The 15248-nt window shown below is 48.8% G+C and overlaps 1 protein-coding gene across 1 annotated transcript in view; it reads right to left on the bottom strand.

Moving 5' to 3' along the window:
- UNC13D (unc-13 homolog D) overlaps positions 1 to 15248 on the bottom strand; it is a 104770-nt gene that overhangs the window by 1057 nt on the left and 88465 nt on the right. The window contains exons 30-32 of the mRNA XM_088482534.1: positions 12020 to 12137; positions 9322 to 9445; positions 8902 to 9104 (exon numbers count right to left, since the gene is read on the bottom strand). Of these exons, the coding sequence (XP_088338660.1) occupies positions 8902 to 9104; positions 9322 to 9445; positions 12020 to 12137 (445 nt within the window). The remainder of the gene's footprint in view (positions 1 to 8901; positions 9105 to 9321; positions 9446 to 12019; positions 12138 to 15248) is intronic.

Below are 15248 nucleotides of genomic sequence, written 5' to 3'. Positions count from 1 at the left end.
TTATGTATTGGGGCATAAACATGTGACATATGTATTGGAGGCATTGACGCGCAGGGGATACAGCTGTGTGGCATACAAAGAATTGTGGAACATCACATATTATGAATTGGGGCAGGGTTATGAGGCACAGTGTGATTTTGGGGCTCTGCTGTGTGGCATATTATAAATTAGCATCACTAATATGTGGCATAGTATAAATTGGAGGGAGCAGGGGCGATGGGTGAAATGTTGCCTAATGCACCCAGACACCTTGCACCGGCCCTGCCCATAACAAATATGTATTGTCCAGTCATCAGATTATTGGAGCACTATGGAAATTCCAGAATCCACTCCCACTATGCCATGCGACAGTGGGCCTTTATGTGGACAATAATATGCAGACTTTTTTGCACAGGATAATGATTTTTGTATGTCCCTGCTGGAGATTTATCAAAAGTAGTGCAATGGAACAATGTGGTGTTGCTCATGACAACCAAACAGGTTTTAACTGTCCTTGATTTTTAGTGCAACACCATTTTCTGTTTGCTTCAGGTCTTATAAATGTGTGCCACTGAGATGCTCTGCAGCAAGCATTGATACTGGCCATCTCTATAATGGTGAGTAAAGAGAATTTATACGCCACCTGTAGTGACTCTGTTATGTGTCTATACTTACTCCTTCTCCCTATTTGGCCGTCTGATATAGATAGAAGCAGTGTCCAACTTAAACAGAGGAGTTGTATCTTACACTCGTTATAGAAGGGACCTGGACAATTCCAAGTTTATGTCAGTGGTTGATTTTTGGCATGTGTGAATAAAGCTTTTCCATGGCTTGGCCTGCGTTGTCCTATCTTACGGTTTGTTAGCTCAGTAGTAGTAGCGGATTGGCCATTTTAGTGCAAACGACACAGAATTGAAGGAATTGACCTTCTGAGTATACTGTATGTATTTGTGACCTTTCCGTTTCTATGCTATGATGAAAGTACCATATTGTGGTGAATTGAGGGAAATTGGGGACTGATTCAGAGAATTACATATCTCTCTGATGTTTAATAATCTGCGATGTCGCTCGCAGGGCCCCAAATGCTGCAGCATGACTGACTTGCTGCTGGCGTTTGTGGGCGGTGACGGAGAGCGTTCCAGAAAACGGAGGTGTGTAGGCTCCATATCCAGGGCGTGCTGAAGCCAGTGGCTGCGTCCTTGCACGCAGCTTCATTTGCCCCAGCATCGTGACTTTCCCGGACATCCTGAGTAACCGGAGGGTTACTCAGATGTCCGATGGTCACGCAGCTGATCTGATGCTGCGACTTCAGATGCAGCAGCGTATCAGAGAAGCCGGCAGTGGGCATCTTTTTACTGAAGATGTCTCCTGCGGCTTTTGCATAATTTCACACAGCTGCTGCGTAAAGTGCCCATCTCTGAATCAGGCCCTTGGTCATCTGACTACACTAAGTTGTGTATCATGTGGATATGGATTTGCCTGTGCGAACAATGGAGAATCATCCCATCAGTCCAGCTATTATTTACACATGGGTCCAAATGACCAAAATGGTGATACCAACCAATAAAACCATTGTTGGGGCCAAACTAGCTGCACAAAATATCCATTGGAGTAATAATTCTGATGGCATTGTGTCTAATTACATATCTACTTATCTATACTATCACACTTTAGCAATTGCCATTGTCACCCTGTAATGAGGGAGACATGTGACTATGTGACAACAAAGAAAGCAGCTGTAATTATACCGTTCTCACTGGAAAAGCAGAAAAATAAAGTACCGATTTTATACTGCTCAGTCCGACTACTGCGCAGTGCACACAGCATAGCACCCAGGGCTGATTTGAATTAAAAACCAGTCAGATCTGCCCATGTTTTAAGGCCTGATGTACAACATTTATCCGAACGATGAGGCGAGACTGTGCACGTTTAGATGTGTGTACATGATGTCTGACATTTCTGCCCGATAGATCATGTAAAACGTCTCTGACGATCTGTAGGCCATATGTTGGTTCAGATCGGAATGATAATTCAGTAGAGTGTACACTACAAATCGGATCTTATTAAGATTGTTTCATCTCACAGAAAAACAAGAGATATGGTAAGAACTTACCTTTGTTATCTCTGTTTCTACGAAGTCCATAGGGTCCACAGGGTTGACCTTGGGGTTATAGCTGGAACAGGATCCATGGGCACCACACAGTTAAGCTTTTAGCTCCCAGGATGCACTTGGGTCCTCCTCTATACCCCGCCCCCGAGCCACAGGCACCTCAGTTGGTAAGCAGCCTAGGCCGGAGGAGAATATGGAACAGAGAGAAGGAAGACTGGAACACACAAGAAACCATACTCACAGCAATAGGAGACGGAAAACCGGTGACCAGCCACACAGCCCATTTGAAGCCAGGTGCGTCAGGGCGGGCGCCCTGTGGACCCTATGGACTTCGTAGAAACAGAGATAACAAAGGTAAGTTCTTACCATATCTCTTGTTTTCTACTTCAGGGTCCATAGGGTTGACCTTGGGGATGTCCCAAAGCAGTACAACTAAGGGCGGGGACGCTCCTGTGCTGAAAGGAGTACCCGGCGCCCAAAGGATGCATCCTGAGAGGCAAAGGTGTCAAACGCATAGAACCTCAAAAACGTTTGAATTGAAGACCAAGTGGCCGCCCTACACAGCTGAACAGCAGAAGCGCCACGTCTAGCAGCCCAAGAGGGACCCACAGAACGAGTGGAATGAGCCTTAACAGAGGCTGGCACAGGTAAGCCCTCCTGTGCATAAGCCTCACAAATAACGGAACGAAGCCAACGGGCTAACGTTTGTTTGTTGGCAGGCCAACCCCTCTTGTGAAAACCAAAGAGGATAAACAAGGAATCAGACTTCCTAACCGAAGCCGTCCGGTCTACATAAATTCTAAGCGCCCGGACCACATCTAAGGAAGTCTCACCAGCTGAAAGATCAGGGGACTGAAAAGCTGGCACAACAAGTTCCTGATTAATATGGAACTTCGAGACCACTTTGGGCAAAAACTCAGGACGAGTGCGGAGCACCGCTCTGTCCTGGTGAAAAATCAGGAAAGGAGGGCGACAGGAAAGCGCCCCCAATTCAGACACCCTCCTGGCCGAAGCAATTGCCAGGAGAAAAACCGTCTTAAATGTCAGCCACTTGAGCTCCACCGCCTCAAGAGGCTCAAACGGAGGACCCTGCAGGACCCGTAGCACCACCGCCAAGTCCCAAGGAGCCACAGGAGGCACAAAGGGAGGCTGGATCCTGAGAACACCTTGGAAAAAGGTGTGAACGTCTGGTAGTATTGCAATCCGCCGTTGAAACCACACGGACAAGGCGGACACATGAACCTTCAGAGATGCAAGGCGTAAGCCGAGATCCAATCCTGACTGAAGAAATTCCAAGATCCTAGAAACTCGGAACACCTGAGGATCATAAAGTCTGGACTCACACCACTGAAAGTAAGTGTGCCACACTCTGTGATAAATCCGTGCTGAAGCAGGCTTGCGTGCCCTGAGCATCGTACCAATAACCGAACTGGAGAAGCCCCGAGACCTCAAGACGGCTGTCTCAAGAGCCACGCCGTCAAAGACAGCCGACCCAGATCCGGGTAAAGGCAGGGCCCCTGAGACAACAGGTCCCGACGTTGAGGAAGAAGGTACGGAGCGTCGATGGAGAGGCTCCTCAGATCGGAGTACCAAGGACGTCTGGGCCACGCCGGAGCTACCAGCACGAGCATGCCGCCGTCCTGCTTGAATTTCCGCAGAACCCGAGGAAGCAGGGATATCGGAGGAAACAGATACGCCAGGTGAAACGTCCATGTCACCGACAGCGCGTCCACCAGACTTGCACCTGCGTCTCTTGTCCTTGACCCGTAAACGGGCAACTTGTGATTGTGACGGGAGGCCATCAAGGCCAGCTCCGGCAGTCCCCACCTGTCCACGAGTAGCTGAAACACCTCTGGGTGAAGCGACCATTCCCCGGGATGCACGTCGTGACGGCTGAGGAAGTCCGCCTCCCAATTGAGGACTCCGGGGATGAAGACCGCAGAGATCGCTGGAATGTGACCCTCCGCCCAAGACAGGATACGAGACACCTCCGACATCGCTGCCTGACTGCGAGTTCCGCCTTGGTGATTGATATACGCCACCGTGGTGGCGTTGTCGGACTGCACCTGTACCGCCCTTCCGTGAAGAGCGGGGCCGGACGACTGCAGGGCCTTGTATACTGCCCGCAGTTCCAGGATGTTGATGGGGAGAAGTGCTTCTTCCGCTGACCAACGACCCTGAAGCGACAAAGAGCCGGTCACTGCCCCCCAACCCCGGAGACTGGCATCCGTCGTGAGCAGGACCCAGTCCGGGATCCAAAATGGGCGCCCCTCGACCAGATGAGCTGTCTGAAGCCACCAAGCCAAAGATAGCCGAACGTCCGGAGACAACACCAGCACCTGAGAGCGGATCCGGTGAGGTAACCCGTTCCATTCTGATAGAATCAGCCCCTGCAGGGGCCGGGAATGGAACTGGGCAAATTCCACCATGTCGAATGTCGACACCATGGACCCCAGAACTCTCATAGCCGAATGGACCGACAGGCGGCAACGGCTCAGGCAACTGCGTATCCGCAGCTGTAGTGAGGCGACCTTCTCCGGAGTCAGGAAGATCCTTTGCTGACGCGAATCCAGCAGGGCTCCCAAATGAACCATCCGCTGTGATGGAATCAGAGAGGACTTTTTCCAATTTATCAACCACCCGTGTGCTTGCAGGCAAGCGATCGTCAGGTGGAGATGTTGAAGCAGTACCTCCGGGGAGCTCGCCAGCAACAGGAGGTCGTCCAGGTACGGCAGTAGCCGTACATTCTGGTTCCGAAGATGTGCGGCCATGACCGCCATAATCTTCGTGAACACCCTCGGTGCCGTGGAGAGACCAAAGGGTAGCGCCCGGAACTGATAGTGGTGTTGAAGGATAGCGAACCTCAGATACCGCTGGTGTGAAGATGCTATCGGAACATGGAGGTAGGCGTCCTGGATGTCCAGGGACACCATGTAATCCCCCGGTTCCATCGCCAGAATGATGGAACGTAACGTTTCCATCCTGAACTTGGGAACTCTGAGGAATTTGTTCAGAGACTTCAAGTTGAGGATAGGGCGATGAGAACCATTGGGTTTCTGCACCAGAAACAGAGACGAATAATACCCCGTCCCTCGTTGTGATAGAGGAACGGGAACAATGACCCCTGCTTTCAGCAAGGACTCTATAGCCTCCTGAACCTGTAACGCCTTGGTCTTGTTCTGAGAAGGACTTGTGCAGAAAAACTGGTGGGGTGGTCTGTGCCGAAAAGACAGGGCGTACCCCTGGGAGACCACTTCTCGAACCCAGGCATCCGTGGTGGTATTGTGCCAGCACTGGGCAAATAGAAGAAGTCGGCCTCCCACTCTGAGGTCCCCCAGAGGGAGGCCCGTCCCATCAGGCCGCAGGTTTATCTTCCTGCTTGGAAGAAGGGCGCCGAGCACTCCAGGCTTGCTTCTTGGGTTTAGAGGCCATCTTACTCGCAGACTGTCTCGGGAAGGACTGACCTTTCGCCTTACCCTGAACCCGAAAGGAACGAAAAGCCGAACTCCGAACCTTAGCAGGCAGTGCCGCCGAAGGGAGGAAGGCCGACTTGGATTTAGCCAGGGTGTCCACTATTTTGTCCAAGTCCGGACCAAATAGTAATTCCCCATTGAAAGGTAAGGCCTCCAGACCTTTCTTTGAATCAGAGTCCGCTCTCCAGGACCGCAACCATAAGGATCGGCGGGCAGACACCGCTGCAGCCGATACCCGCGAGGTCAGCAGACTAGCATCTAAAGAAGCTTCTCCAATGTAAGAAGCGGCGTCCCTCATTTGTCCCAACAACGCCCGCTGGACATCCGGAGCGTCGTCCGGGAAGGTATCTTCCAATGCATTGGCCCACCCCTCAATGGCCTTGGCCACCCAGGAAATGGCCATGGACGGTCGGGCCACCGCCCCGGAGAGGGAGTAAATAGACTTTAAGCAAGTCTCAACTTTCCTGTCCGTGGGATCCTTCAGCGAAGATATCGACGGTAATGGTAAGGTGGCGCCCCGAGTTAAACGGGTGACATGGGAATCCACCGCCGGTGGAGTTTCCCATTTTTTACAATGTGCCTCAGGGAAGGGGTAATTAGAAGCCAACCGCTTCTGAGGAAGGAATCTCTTACTGGGCGCCTGCCAAGCTACCGCCATATGATCCGTCAACTGATCCGACAGGGGAAACACCGCAGAAGCCACCTTAGTTTTTTTGAAACTAGGAAACTTCGACCTAGGAACCGGTGCCTCATCCTCTATAAGAAGAATAGCTCGCACCGCCCTAACTAGTGCTCGCACATTAATGGACGACTTGGTATCCATTTCCTGGACCGAGGCGTCCGAGTCCGTGTCATCAGGGACCTCCCCATCATCTGAGGAACCCTCTGAGTCCGATACCTGAGCAGCCCGTGTCATGAGTGGGCGTTTAGAAATCCTAGAAGGCATGTCAGTCTGCAACATTGACTGAAAAGCCGAGGAAGCGGCCGCCAAATTTTGCACGGAGTTGGAGAGCACATCCACCCATGGTGGAGGCGTCGCCATAGGGGCCTGAAAAGGTACCACAGGCTGCTGCGGCACAGGGGAAGCCTGTATATACATAGGCAACCCCGCATAGGGACCAACTGATTGAGACCCAGGAGGACTCCGCAATAACTGCGGGACACCCGGGGAATGGGGGATGGTCGGCTGGGGCACCGCCCTAGTAGGGAGAGCAGTCGGGACCGACAGACGGTCCGCAATAGACACCAGCACTTGAGAAAACATCGCCCACGGTGGTTCCTGCGCCAGAGAAGGTCTGGATGGACCAGGAGCCACCTGGCATCGACTACACAGGCCATCCTGTGACAAATCCTCCCTATCTACTCCTGCAGAACAGCGTCCGCAGGAGGCCAACACCGGAGCCACTGAGCGCTCAACCTCCTCGTCTGACATGACAGAATATATTATCTATCTGGCACCAGGGTAGAAGTAAAACGCACTCACCGGTGTGCTGAACAACAGCCCACAATATGGCACTGAGTAGCACACAACTGTATGTGACGGACCTCACAAATACGTGATCTATATAAGTGAGGTCAGTAGAAACGCCCCTCCCCCACACACCTGCAGGGCTTGTAGGAGAAGTAAAGGGATAGGTATAAGCTGACAGTAAGCGGAAAATAAGCACAGACAGGCAGCACTAGCAAAAAGTCACATACCATGCAGGAAGATATACTCACTGCACCTTTACACTACAATCAACCTGCCCAGATTCAGTGTCTGGGAGGGCTATAGTGCTGTGTACGCTGTCCTTAATCAGGGGAGAGGTACACAGGGGGACCGGTCCGCGTGCTCCCTGAGATCTGCGCTGCCACTGGGAAAATGGCCGCTGGAGACCTCAGAGGAGGAGTGGCCGAGGAATCTGCAGCTCAGCGACGCCAGACTACGTGCTGAAAGGCGCGCTGAGCTGAGGGGAGGAGCCGCTGACAGGGAAGGCTTCCTCCCCTGGCTGGCCATAACCCCAGGGATGCTGGCTTCCCGCTTGCCGGTTATCCCTGGTGGTCTAGTGGTCCCACGGGTTATGGGGGGGCCCGCCGCCACTGCCAGCAGCCTCCGGTCTGTCCCCGGGACCGGAGGCTAAAGGACTGCATTTAAGGCATTCCGCGCGCCGCCGCTAGCCAGCGACGCGCGGCTTACCTGAATCCCCGGCGACTCCGGCAGCAGTCCTGGGAGGTAGACAGAGTCCGGCTAGTACGGACTCTGTCCTCCCGCCGCGATCCCCAGATCAGTACTGGCGTCGCGGCGCCAGTCGGGGATCAGAGCGGCAGCGTGGGCGTCTGTACAGACAGCCCTTCGCTGCCGTCTGTAGTAAAAAGATTAAAAATAAATAAAATTTAACTTAAAATAAAAAGCTTCTGGGGGCTGCTCCTGCAGCCCCCCTGCGCGGTGACCGACTCCGGCCGGGCACCAGCTTACACTGAGGTGCCTGTGGCTCGGGGGCGGGGTATAGAGGAGGACCCAAGTGCATCCTGGGAGCTAAAAGCTTAACTGTGTGGTGCCCATGGATCCTGTTCCAGCTATAACCCCAAGGTCAACCCTGTGGACCCCCTATGGACCCTGAAGTAGAAATGTCAGTTTGTGAGTATAATCTTTTAGGTGTGTACCTAGCTTAACATTGTAGTCTAGAAATCTAATAGAACAATAGCGCAGGATGGTAACATACTGAGCAGGAAAGAAAAGGAAGTAAAAGATTATTCACATGCAGATAAATAAAACACATTTTGAAGTTGCTTAAGTTTTCCGGTTGTGGGCCTAATTCAGAGATGTACGCAAACCTGATGTTTTACGTACATCTCTGATGGTGTGAGATCTGCGCATGCGCAGTTGCTGCACCGTGCATGTGCAGATCTCGTTCTGCGAGATTGATCGCAATGCGTTGGATGCTGCAGCCGGATTGACACCCCCCATATGCTGCTTATTATGACACGCCCCCAACTACCCACCCAGTCTGTATCTTACTTTCTTCAATGCAATCTGCACGCCTGACCCCCCAGGAGTACTTATTGCAATAGTCTTAAGTTGTGTGATGTTCATGGGTCACCACTATTGTACTTTGCACGGGGAATCAGTCTGTAGAACCGTCAGACAGAGCTCCATTCAAATTAATGTTTGTGAAATTATTTTAAACTGCTTTGCTAAATTTCAGAATGAAGTCCTGCTCATGTATGATAGAGATGTGCGTAATGTGTCTCTATATGAAAGTGTACATACAACTAGTGTAGTGCAATCTGCAGTACATATACTTGTGTTTTAAACAGAATGCAAATTCATTAGTGTTCCAAAAAAAGATAAGACCTGACCATTGAGTTGTGGGTGAGACAGGGGCAGCCGAGTCTGTGGGATGATGGTTGCAGTATCACTGATCTCCTCTTTTAGCCCAGGAACATCCGCAAGAGGTAAGAAAGCCTCTCCCTCCAGCTCATTAGACAGCAGAGTATCATAATCAAACACTGTCAGCAAAAGACATGCCCCAGGAACCTCACACTGCTCCAGGGTCACCAGGCTGACGGAAAGAGAGAATATTTAAAGTAATACATTTTACAAAATATAAATTGTACAATAGCTTTATACAATGTTAAAGATTATTATCTAACAGAAAAACAAATAGAACAAAATACAGGAAATGCAACTTTTACACAACCTTAGGCAAACGGATTGTCCACAGCTTTCCCAGCATTTCATTTGCTAATAAATATACTCAAGTTATTGATGTCACTCACAAGTCAAAGGTCTCGTCATACAGAGGGTTCAGCTCATTCTTTTTGATCTGTGTAGAACGTGGCTCCACTGCTGGAAATAAGTGTTTTGGTTCCAGCATTAGCTGCACAAAGGGGTCACTGCTGCCTGCATAGAAGAACAAGTTCCATAATCACACTCTCTGAAAGGCTCTAACTAATATTTTATTGTGTTCATTTGATAATTACACTAAACACACCCATTAAAGATACATTGCTGAGGGATAAACTTATTATTTATTCCTTGTAAAATATATTATATTGGTTGTTATTAAAGTTTTTTCCTAAAAGCGAGCTCAGCAGATACTTGTGAATAAAATAGAGGTAAACAGCAGCTTATAATGACTGCTCTGTACAATCTCTGTAATGAATGCACTATGCACTCTCTCTCTCCAATTACTGCTCTGTATTCTCTCTCTCTCTCTTTAGATTGCTCTGTACTCTCTCTCTCTACTGACTCCTCTGTACTCTGACTGCTCTCTACTGACTGCTCTGTACTCTGACTGCTCTCTACTGACTGCTCTGTACTCTGACTGATCTCTACTGACTGCTCTGTACTCTGACTGCTCTGTACCCTCTCTCTACTGACTCCTCTGTAGTACTCTGACAACACTCTACACTCTCTCTACTGACTGCTCTGTGCTCTCTGACTGCTCTGTACCCTCTCTCTACTGACTGCTCTCTACTCTCTCTCTCTCTCTCTACTGACTGCTCTGTACTTTTTCTTGATCTCTTGACTGCTCTGTACTTTCTTTCTGTTGACTGCTCTGTACTATCTCTCTGAGTATGGAGCAGTCAGTAGACAGAGAGAGAGTACAGAGCAGCCAACAGAAAGTATAGAGCAGTCAAGAGATCAAGAGAAAGTACAAACCAGTCAGTAGAGAGATATATGAAGCAGTCAGTAGACCATCTCTCTCTGACTGCTCTGTACTCTTTTTTTTCTCTCTTGACTGCTCTGTACTCTCTCCACTGACTGCTCTGCACTTTCTTTCCACTGACTGCTCTGCACTCTCTCCACTGACTGCTCTGCACTCTCTCTCCACTGACTGCTCTGCACTCTCTACTGACTGCTCTGTACGCTCTCTACTGACTGCTCTGTACGCTCTCTCTCCACTGGCTGCTCTGCACTTTCTTTCCACTGACTGCTCTGCACTCTCTCTACTGACTGCTCTGTACTCTCTCTTTCTCCACTGACTGCTCTGCACTTTCCACTGACTGCTCTGCACTCTCTCTCCACTGACTGCTCTGTACTCTCTACTGACTGCTCTGTACGCTCTCAACTGACTGCTCTGTACTCTCTCTCTCCACTGACTGTTCTGCACTTTCTTTCCACTGACTGCTCTGCACTCTCTTTCTACTGACTACTCTGTACGCTCTCTACTGACTGCTCTGTACGCTCTCTCTCTCTCTACTGACTGCTCTGTACTCTCTGTATAATGAATGCTCCGTACTCTCTTTCTACTGATTGTTCTGTACTCTCTCTCTCTGACTGCTCTATATTTTCACTCTCTACTGGCTACACCAAAGTGAAGGTGGAAAAACTTTGATCCTACAGCTCCCAGTCTAATAGTAGTGTAATACAGGCAGCAATACTTAACCCAGTGGTTCCCAAACTCAGTCCTAAAGGCACCCTAACTGTCCAGGATATCCATGCTTGACCACAGGTGACTTAATTAGTACCTCAGTCAATTTTATTTAGCCACATGTGCTGTGCTCAACCATGGATCTCACTAAAACCTGAACTGTTGGGGTGCCTTGAGGACTGTGTTTGGGAACCTCTGACTTAGCCATTAAATTTTGAGACAGTTGAGCCTGCATGCTCGATTGAAAAGTGTAGATACCCGAGACCCACACAATAAAATGCAGCAAGCCCTGGCACCTTAATGTAACGGGAGTAAAAATGGGTTTTTCCCTCACCGTACATACATTTCAGACTTTATTACACTACACCTCACCTACCACAGAGCATGACAATGACCGCCATTATAATGCATATATTATGCTGAGAGTTTTAGTGACCGCCATATAATGCAGAGAGCATTGTAGCAGCCGCAATATCATGCAGAGAACATCACAGTGACCGTCGAATAATGCAGAGAACATCTCTCAGTAATTAAGTGGATAAAAAAAGTGAATGCTATAGAAAAAGAAAGTACAGTACTAAGCATTACCTGAACGTTGAAACCTGTGCCCAGTTTGCCCACCTAAGCTGACATCTGATCCAGGCAGCAGCAGAAGTAGGGAACTGCTCGTGCACCCAGTAATACAGTTGTTGCTAGGGTTGGACTGCATGACTGGGACTTGCCTCCCTATAGTATGACAACCCGGTGGGCCAATAGAGGAAGCCAGAGGTGGGTCCGCACAATTACACAAGAGGAGCGTTCGTAAAAGTTCAGTGTATATAAAGCTGTGTCTACTACACGGGTGCATCTGCCACCCACTCCCTGGGCTGTCCCAGTTAGCCAGCTTCCGCCAGTCAAATTGCTGCTAGCACTCCCACTCTCTGTCACCCGGCAGCCCCCCTGTACCTGCACCCCTGCCACACACTACATAATGTCCAGATCTAATTCTCTGATGATGTACAGTTAGCTGATAGAATTTTAAACAAATTTATTGACTGGACAGATATAGCTTCTGTGGGGGAGAAAGATGTAATCTGTCTCAACATATGCACTCTACTCACCATTGGAATCCAGGGGGAGGAGATTCACTGCATTGAGGATCTCCACACGTAGTTTCTGCTCTGACTGTCGGTAACTGGCCTTCACTGTGACAGCACCATACTTCTCCGTCATGGATCCCTGTCATAGATTGAAATAGAAATGGTGATTTACCTTATCTACTGAGAACCCCCGTGTGCACAGGGCCTTCGTGCACCATGGACCCAAGTCCATGGTGGAGTTGGGGGGAGGAGTTGGGGCTAGCCACCACCGTGGGAGGGGTGGGGGGGAGTTAGGGTTAGGCTGTGAGGTGGAGGGGGGGCGGAGGTAAGGGTTAGGCTGCAGACAGGGGAGATTAGTCTTAGGCACCACCGGGGAGGGGGAGGGTTAGGGTTAGGCACTAAGGGGGAAGGTTTAGGTTTCGGCACTAACGTATTGGAATAGGGTTAGGGTGCCAGGGGGGAGGGTTAGAATACTTACGGAGCCCCTGTCGGGATTCTAGGCATCCCTGGCGAGTTGGGTATATAATAATTGCGGCAGTACCGCAATTTTTAGTACGTAGACCATACAGCGGGTAAAATAGGTATTGGACATCAACATTTTTCTCAGTAAATATATTTGTAAGGAGGCTATTATAATGAAATTTTCACCAAATGTCAGCAACAACCCCTTTTCTATACAACCCATGCAATCCAAACATGCAAAGAAATGAAACCATAGATGTCCATAAATTAAGTTGTGTGTAATAATGTGAAATGTCACAGGGAAAAAGTATTGAACAGACTTACTGAAATGTATTTAATACTTCGTACAAAAGTCTTTGTTGGCAATGACAGCTTCAAGACGCTTACTGTATGGAGAAGCTAGTCGCATGCATTGTTCAGGTGTGATTTTGGCCCATTCTTCCACACAAACAGTCTTCAAATCTTGAAGGTTCAGTGGGCCTCTTCTATGAACTCTGATCTTTAGTTCTTTCCATAGATTTTCAAGTGGATTCAAGTCAGGTGATTGGCTGGGCCATTCTAGCAGCATTCTTTTCTTTCTCTGAAACCAATTAAGAGTGTCCTTGGCGGGGGTGTGGCCTGACTGCAGAGCTGGGTAGCTGCGTTTTTAGAGAGCTCCCACCATACTAGCTATTAAAACCCCCTTTCTGCACTGGATAGGGGCACCTACTCCTCCTAAAACTCAGTCCCCAACCCACTGTACCCAGCGGATCAATTTGCAGAGGCAGCTAGTTCAGGAGGACCGCTCAAGGCTCCTGGAGTTTTGCGGCCTGTCTCGCGCCAGAAGCCGCGGCCTCAGTTTCAGGCGCCACCCGCTGCAACCCTCACAGTGTAGCGGAGCTCCGAGGCGATCCCTCCTGCTAGCCCCACAGCCTCCAAGAGACTCTAGGTGCCCACCGCACTAGCTGGGAGACCGGCAGTACTAACCGGCGGGTGCGCTGCTGCGGCGCCGTTCTCTCCCCTCAGCTAGCTAGTCACATGACACAGGCTGCTATAAACATCAGTGTCCATCACTGCTCCATATAACGCCGCATTTAAAGGGACTTGGACCTGAGTCACCTCTGCCTCCTTCTGACATACCCAGCTGGCTGAAGCACTTATAAAAAAGGCAGGAGGGGACTTCCTGTATAAACATACTGATCATCCCCATGCTGGAGACCCTGGCCTCACAATTAACTGTTGAGTCAGCCTGAATTACTCCTCACAGATCTATAACTCCTATTATATAACGCCTATTATAGCCTGTCATATTCCTACTCACAGTTTATAAAAAGCATTTTGGATATTGCTTATTTGTATTACTAAAGTTTTGCAAGGCTATATACTGGGCTTTGATCCCCCTCTAGTGGCCATCTGTGGACTTGCAACTAATAAACCTCAACTGCACCAAGCTATATTGTACCTCAGCTCTGCAACCAAAAACCTATTCTTATTAAAATGATCAACATACTCTAAACTCTGTGACCTACATGTGACTCGGAGATCCTATCTATATTCTGGCTTCTGTTATCATAATCCCCTCACCTTTAGCCAAATAACCAGAGTTATACACCCTCGCAACTACCGACGCCTCTAGCCAAAATAAATAATTTTGACCTCATATTCTTTTGAAGCACCATGTTGCAAAGAAATCGCAAGAACTCTGCTACTCCTAAAACTAATATCTCACGGACATGGGAAAAAACGGGCTCTTTTGCACGCCATTCACCAAACTCCGACCCTATTTCGGACCAGGATGATAACCCACTACCAGACACTGCTCTTTCTTCCAAAGATATTATTGCAATCGTTACTAAAATTCTACAATCAGAAATGAGGTTGGTGTTGACAGAATTCAGGTCTGAACTAGCGAACCTTGGCTCTCACACCGACACCCTTGAACAAAAAATGGACGAGGTCTGTCAATATCAAAATGTTGTGGAACAAGAGATCACTGACTTACATACATAATTGGACACCTATAGAGATCATCTTGCAGACTTAGAAAACCGAAATCGACGAAATAATATCCGTATCTGCAATATTCCTGAGAGTACAACAACAGAATCTCTTCCTGAATTTCTAGAGGGCCTGTTTCTTCACTTGATCCCAGATACACTCAAAGACCTACTACATCTAGACAGGGCCCACAGGGCTCTATGCCCGAAACCACCATCGTCACAACCGCCATGAGATGTTATTATACGCTTCCACTATTACAAAACGAAGAAGCAGATAATGTTAGCGGTCCGAGGAATCCCCACAATCTCATTTTCCGGAGCGCAACTACAAATATTTCAGGATCTAGCTCCATCCACATTAAAAAAGAAAGTGTCCTTGGCTGTGTGTTTGGGATCATTATCTTGCTGAAATTTCAACCCTCGTTTCATATTCAGCATCCTGGTAGATGGCAGCAGATTTTCATCACGAATGTCTCGGTATATTTTTCCATTCATCCTTCCTTCAAATATAGGAAGTATGCCAGTACAGTATGCTAAAAAACAGTCCTACACCATGATGTTGCAGTGTTTTTGGGGTGATGTGCAGTGCCATTTCTCCTCCAAACATGGTTTGTATTATGACATTCAAAGAGTTACATTTTGGTCTCATCTGGCCAGTCTATATTATCCCAGTATTTCACAGGCTTGTCCAAATGTTGTGCAGCAAACTTTAAATGAGCTTCAACATGCTCTTTCTTCAGCAATGGAGCCTTGCGTAGTGAGCGTACATACAGGCCATGGCGGTTGAGTGCATTACTAATTGTTTTCTT

This window comes from Taudactylus pleione, unplaced genomic scaffold, assembly GCF_031769625.1.
Source record: "Taudactylus pleione unplaced genomic scaffold, aTauple2 ptg000290l, whole genome shotgun sequence".
NCBI lineage: Eukaryota > Metazoa > Chordata > Amphibia > Anura > Myobatrachidae > Taudactylus > Taudactylus pleione.
This window is presented reverse-complemented; position numbering and strand designations above follow the sequence as displayed.